This window comes from Aegilops tauschii, chromosome 2 (assembly GCF_002575655.3).
Source record: "Aegilops tauschii subsp. strangulata cultivar AL8/78 chromosome 2, Aet v6.0, whole genome shotgun sequence".
NCBI lineage: Eukaryota > Viridiplantae > Streptophyta > Magnoliopsida > Poales > Poaceae > Aegilops > Aegilops tauschii.
In genome coordinates this window covers 560,115,591-560,122,558 of record NC_053036.3, presented here as the reverse complement: position 1 = coordinate 560,122,558, position 6,968 = coordinate 560,115,591, and the positions used below count along the sequence as shown (strand labels likewise).

Here is a 6,968-nt window from a genome sequence, read left to right as displayed (position 1 = left end):
AAATGGAGTGTTCTTTGCAACGAGTACTCCTTAATTAGTGATTTTGGCAAGAGAAAGTAGTGCCTCTATGTCTCGCTTGTGCGAGACAGAAGGGCACCTCGCCCCAAGTGTCGCTCTAGTGGACCTGTTCGGTTTTTTTTGCGGGAACAAAGAGGATTTCCATTAACTCAACCTGCATCAGCTTGATCCGGTTCAACGTGACTAAACCTAGCTAGCTCATGACTAACACAAATTTTTTGTATGCCTGAGCATTCACTAATGTCTTCCTCTCTCCCCTAACAAGGGCATTGATCTCTTGAACAAGGCAAGCATCACGGGATCTACTTGTGGTCTCCTGACTAATCATCACCACAGCCTACAAACAATTCGTTTCTAAGATGAACGGTAACGAGCTCCATTTTGGAGCAAGTGCGACACCCTCTCTACAAGCTTCCAACTCAGCCATTAGCATTATCACTTGTGAAGAGGTATCTGCACGAGCTAAGGATGATGTGGCTTGCGTTATCTCGTAGCACCATACCTGCACAACCATTCCCATCATGTTTAGAGAAGGCACCATCCACGTTAAGTTTGAGACAGCCCCATACCGAACGTTCCTACAATTTTGTGTAGCCAGCAGCCGCGTCCTCCTCCTCCAAGAAAGAAAGTTAGGGTTCGTGCCTCTCGCCGGCGCCAGCATAGGTCCGCCTCGTCTCCGGTGACCCTAGGGCCTTGGAGGTGCGGTGGATCCTGGCAAAGGACGGCGGGAGGGCTCCGTTTTTAGTCTTTTTTCAATCTCGTTAGGGTTTGTGTCCTGTTCAGGAAGGCGAGACGGCGGTGGCTCCCTGAAGATGGAATAAAGGTCTTCCCACCTAGCCCCTGTTTCGGTGATGCGTCTAGCATCATTGATGGGCGTGTGGAGGTGTGTCTCCGACAGATCTATCTTTGGTGGATTTGCTCGGATCTCGTCATTGTTCGTCTACGTTCGTGGGTCTTCGATTTTGATCCTTTCGATCTACATTATTTTTCATCGGCGGCGGTTGCTATTCTGGGGTGTTGGTCATATGGGGCCTTAGCACGACGACTTCTCGACTGTCTACTACAACAAGTTGTGCCCGACTCCGGCGATGGAGGGGCGATGACGGCGGCGCGCCTTCGGCTCGCTTCAGTGCTTATAGTCGTCGCTAGGTGGTCTACGTATCTGGATGTATTTTTTATTTCTGGTGTTTGTTGTACTGCCATGATTGAAGATGAATAGATTGAAAGTTTTTCCGAAAAAAAAATTGAGACAACCCGCAGATGGAGGCTCCCAATGCTCATCAGGCGGTACAACGATGCGACTTCTAACCTTTCCAAGACCGGCTATACCAGTTGCATGCAAAGTCGGGGAGCAAATGACCATGTTCCCCTTTGCTAAGTCCACCCGGGGATGTTGTGAATGTAAAGGAGCGGGGAAATATAGCCATGTAAAAATATGCGTGATGTTTCCGTGGGTGGGGGTTCTTCTCGTGCTTGATCTTGTTGCGGATGTGCTAGGATCGCCATAGATTCATCAACACTACCATGTGTGACGTGTCTGGCAGTGGATGTAGGACGTCAAATAGACACTTTGGGCTAGTCTTCTTGATTGCATCAATGTTTGGAATAACCCTAGCAACCATCATGCCGTCACACCCCTCGCCATGGATTCCAGCTCTCTCCCTCTCACTCATGGGTGGACGAGAGGAATTGGATGAGTGGGAGGGGGTGTGCTAAAAGAAACACGTTCACGTTGTTTGCATGGGGCCCGAGCGGTCCCAGGGAGGTGACGTGGCAACCAGCCTTGCTTTAGGATCTAGGCATTTGCTCTGACCTCTATCAGATTTTTAGTCTTTTCGTAAAGAAAATAGGTTGAAGCCCTAGTATTTTTTTACCTTCAAAATGTTGTGATTTCCAGCATGAAATCAAAACCAAGTTCAATATAGAATTAGTAGCAAATTTATATAAATCCTAAAAGCGCATTGTCACATCGCATAGATGAGAGCGATATTTCTCTAAAGAATACGAATGCATTTCTTGTATGATTTGGACTCTCCGCCGCCAAAAGAAGCACACTTAATCAAATAAAGTGAAGGGGGTATAGGACCAGATGCACACCACCAATCACCATCCGAGTCTCAAATATCTTGGACGAGCATGTACGATTTGTTTTAAGGCCGACAACGCACACTAGCTTTTTTTTTAGGGGGACAACGCACACTAGCTAGCTGGCATCTGGCTAGCTTTAGTTGTTTCCCGAGTGTCCCATCACTCATCGGCGGATCTGCCCCCCAGGCAGCCCAGGCCATTGCCTGGGGCGTGGGATTTTTTCTCAGCCTATATGTAAAGAAAAAATAGTTCGGCCTGAGGCGCAGCCCACTTTCAAGCCCAGGCAGCCCAGCGCCCAGGCCATCGCTAGCTGCTTCCTGTCCGCACGGATGAATTGGACGAACCAACCAGTCCCTGAGCCGTCCCTTCCTTCCCCGACTAGGACGAACCCTAGGCGACCAGGACCAGCCGGCGTCGGTCGAGCCTATCCAGCCGCGGAGCCTCCCCCCCCCCCCCCCCCCCCTCTGGGCTGCTGCTATATCCGGCGAGGCGTGGAGGCGGCGGCTCCGGTGAGGCTCGGCGTCCGGCGAGGTGCTCTAGTTGACCCATCATGGAACAAATGATGCCGTCGAATATTATGTTTGGTGTATTACTAGTTATGGTATGTAGATTGACTTTCGTATGTCTTGAAACTAGAATTTTTTTAGGGGTAGTTTTTAGCCTTTAGTTTTTCGCCTAGGGCGTCTGGCTCCGCCACTGCCTTCTGTTATCTTTTCTCAGTGTCACCAAAATCAGAAATTTATATATGTGAAGCAGGAAAAACATATCTTACTCGAGTGGTGCAAATTTTTTGTCCGGTTTGAAGGTACGATTTTTCACCACTGACCAACCATCAAAACCACTTGCATACTCACCCCATAGGTTGGCTAATTTCCCTCGGCGGAACTCATCGCATCATCGGCCACATCAGCGAATTCGGATGCCACGGCATTTGAATCGGTGTAAATCTTTTCTTCTGGAAACGCAAATCAACATTCTGACGCGCATCCAAAGAGAAGAAGGATGACGTAGCATGATAAGGGATTTCTGTTTTTGTTTTTAGATTATGACGTGATATTGGATGCCGACGAGGCAAGGCGTGCGTACGTTACGTTTGGTGCACATGCCCTAACCACGACGGTTTAAAGACCAGCGGCGTTTTGGGCGGTTTCAGTTTCCGTGTCAACAACAACCGCGAGGCGCAGTGTTTTGTACGGGCTTAGGAGAGGCAGGCATGAGCTGGGTACACGTCGGAGATCAGATTCCGGGGCCCCACCACATCCGTCGCGACTCCAGACTATTCTCCACAAGGCAAAGATACGCGCAGGCCGTCGGCCCCACGGCACCAAGAATTCCAGCACCTTCCCTCGCCGACCGCCGGGCCCCACACCCGCAACTTGCCCGGCGACGGGCGACGACACCGCGTGCGTTTCCTTGCTGCTACTTGACTCCAGCTCACGTCCGACTCCGCACGCCCCCCTCCGCGAGCCAGCGCGAGGTCCATGGACCGGGGGCGATCCGCAGCCGTCCACGGAGGAGCGGGCGGCCGATGCAGCGCCGGTCCACCGGGCCCTCGTGGGGGAGAAACGCCCACGGCTATAAAGGCAAGCGGCCGCGCCCCGTCAGCTCATCCGGTTGGTCGGTCTCCTTCCCTCCCTCCCTATCGTCTGTTTCCTTCGGCCGAAAAGCTCCCCTGTTCCCTGCGCCTCCTCCGCCTCTCCTCGTCCCCGGCCTCCGCTCCGTCTGGTAAGCGCCCCGAATCACATACGCCTCCCTCCTTTCTTCGCCGGATTTTCGTTTGGGCCGCGCGCTTGTGTCCCCGGGTCTCGTGCGGGTCTGTGGTCGTTGCTTGTTCCCGTGGATCTGTGGATCCTGCTGTGGTGGAACCATCATATATGTGTGGTTCCTGGTTCTTGCCCGCCATGGGAGGGAGAAGATCTAGGGGTTCATGGGGTTTAGAGGCGTGCTGGTTTTGGGTTTTGGGTCTGGAAAGTTAGGAAAAGATGTGTACTTCTTGGTTGAATCTTGGCCGTCCAAGCTGTGCATAAGTTACTGCTATTTTATCAGCTATTGTTAGAGTTGCGTTGGTTAGCGTCTGGAGATGAGGATTAAGGAAATAAAATATTTCCGTGGTCTTGATGGTCTATCCATTCCACGGAGCTGTTACTGAAAACGGTCCTATTGCTGTCCTTTCGTGATGAACCGCTTACTTTTAGGAGTCATATGGGGGCACCTCTTCGGTTACTTTTTACTGTCCAGTGACTGCTTTGAGCTAACCGTGTAGGATTCATGAGATTAGCAGCTTGCAATTCTTATCAGTTCTGGATGAAAGTCCGTACGAACAGTACGGAGCACTGTGTGGCATGAGAAATGAATAGCGTACGGCGTGGGCTGGTTATCACGATAAAGTGTCAGCAATTATGCTATGCATCACTTCGCTTTCTTTCTTAAGAGTCACCTACCCAATCAGAGTACCCTGTCCTAGCTAAGCTCGAAATTTCGCTTTCTGCATTATAGGAGTATATGATGGATCCCCAACGCCCATGCATAACTTGTGCGAGCACTCGCTCTGTACGCGTCGCCCACCTAATTTAAGCCACTCTTGGCCGGTGTCCATGTGACCCGCGAACCAAATTGCTACTCCCTAGTTGTCTCACCAACCTCCGGAATTTACTTGTGTTTGCAGCTCTCGGTAATTGGATGGCCTCGCCTAAGACGCCGACACAGTCCACCGGCGCCCAGGAGGAGGCCGCGGCCCGCCAGTCGCTCATCGGGATCTCCCAGTCCACCCCGGCGGCGGGAGAAGCCCTGAGCGTCAAGTCACCGAACGGACGCATGGAACACGGGCAGGACGACAGCGGGGCGGCCGACAAGTCCAGGTCGATGCTCATGTCCATCTCCAACCAGTCGCCGGAGGCGCGCCAAGCCACGCCGTGCCCGCACAGCAACGCCGCTTGAGCTTGAGCTTAGCCCTGTAATAGTACTGATTAGCCTTGCAGCTGCAGCTGTCGATATGTTGCGGACCCTTGTGTGGCGCCCATAATAATCGCCATGTTGCTGGGTTTTCGGTGATGAAATGATATGCAGTGTGGAATACTACTAATTACATACTCCGTAGTTACGTGCATGGGATGCGAGTCTGGTGTTGCTCCGATTTGGGTGTGGAATTTTCGTGTATCTGTAGTGGCCTAAGAGCAACTCTAGCAGACCCCGCAAAACACCCGGCCCGCAAAAATTCCGGCGAGTATGCGGGCTTGGCCCAATTTTCCGGTTAGAACAGAGCCCGCATACTTGCCCGGCCCGCAAAATTTTTTGCCGCAGCCCACAAACGGCACGCCCCGAGCACTATAACTGCGGTTCCGCGACCCTTTTGCGAGTCCAAACTCTATCCCCCGCCGCCGCGAGCCACCCAATTCCCCTTTCCCTTCTCCCAATTTCTCGCCGCCGGCGACCACCCGCCCCGCCTCCAGCCGCCATGTGGGGGTGAATGTGGAGCTCCGGACGCGGCTCCGGCAGCAGATCCGGCCGTGAGAGGGACCCGGAGCGCGAGCGGCGCGTCCGGTCGGACGGCGCGAGGAAGCGCGGCGCCCGGAGGTGGACCAACCACGGGATGTCGCCGCCGGCGAGCTTCAACCGCCGCGAGACGGAGGAGTACGACCGCCGGCGAGCTTCAACCGCCGCGAGACGGAGGAGTACGACCGCCGGCGCGCGTCCTTCTCCTCCGCGAGGTCTTCCTACGCCGGAATTGGTAAATCTGATCCCTTAAACGTTCGTGGATAGTGACCGGTCATCTCTTAAATAATTGATTCCATAAATGGATACTTTAAATTAGAAACCTCAAGGCTTCATCGTGCCCATGTCCAATGGCCGGCTGTGGTCCTCGGAGTGTTGGTTCGGTCGCCGGCGAGGTAGAATAGCACATGTGACACGAGCCGGCTCACGGGACTCAAGGCAACACGGTTGGGGTGTCCAGACTGGTGCGTCATACGGGGTGCCGGAGAATGCGACTCCGCCTCGCCAACGTCCACTGCCGCGAGGGCTGCCGCCACCTCCCGCGCCTGCTGCCTCGCACGACGCGCCATGTTTGCGTCGGCCTACGCCCATGTTGTGTTCACCTCCGCCTTGGCGCGTCAACAGAGGAGTTGTGCGTTCGCCACCGCGTTCGATCACCAGACGGACCGCACCGCCTCTGGTGAGGAAACGATGCCATACCTCGCGGCTGATCCATGCGCCATTTGGGCGGATGCAATGGATTTCCGAGGGAAGGAGTCCAAGCGTTGTCGTCGGGCGGCCTCCTCCCATGAACGGTGGAGCGCAAGCCGAACGATCATCTTCTTCTCGGGGCTGCGTGGGATGAGCTCGGCGTCGACGGATCTGAAGGTGTAGGACTCAGATCCACTGCCCGCCATGCCAGAGAAGGCCGGAGATCTCCGGACGGGAGCTTGGGGGCGGAGTGGATTAGAGGGAAGGGGGTGGAGTGGCTAAGATTTGGTCCGGTAAACAAATGTGGATGATTATATGTAGGGTTGGGTGGGTCAACGTGGGTCGGGTCCGACATAACGAACGCGCCCGATCACACCCGGGCCTATTCATATCCGTTCCATATTTGGGCTAGATATGAGGGATGCCGGTCGCCCGCATGTTTAAGACCGGTTTGAGACGTCCGTTTGAGTTGGATTTTTTTTTACATTTATTGACCGTGCTATATGCACAGACATATGAGGAGGATTTGAGTCGCCCAGCTCTAGATTGTGATCATCGCTGTTCACTGGTGGATGTCTAGCTCCTCGGCATTTCGTTGTTTTAATTGACATGTATCAGCCGTCGTACAGTCCCAAGGGCTCATCATGCGCTGTTCAGACATGATCTCCACGCCAAAGCTT

At 53.7% G+C, this 6,968-nt stretch overlaps 1 protein-coding gene across 1 annotated transcript; it reads left to right on the top strand.

Moving 5' to 3' along the window:
* Positions 1 to 3,550: 3,550 nt before the first annotated feature.
* On the top strand, positions 3,551 to 5,212 carry LOC109741246 (uncharacterized). The gene is made up of 2 exons (XM_020300324.2): positions 3,551 to 3,831; positions 4,772 to 5,212. The coding sequence occupies exons 1-2, from the start codon at positions 3,588 to 3,590 to the stop codon at positions 5,041 to 5,043; spliced, it is 516 nt and encodes a 171-aa protein (XP_020155913.1). The 5' UTR covers positions 3,551 to 3,587; the 3' UTR covers positions 5,044 to 5,212.
* Positions 5,213 to 6,968: the final 1,756 nt, after the last annotated feature.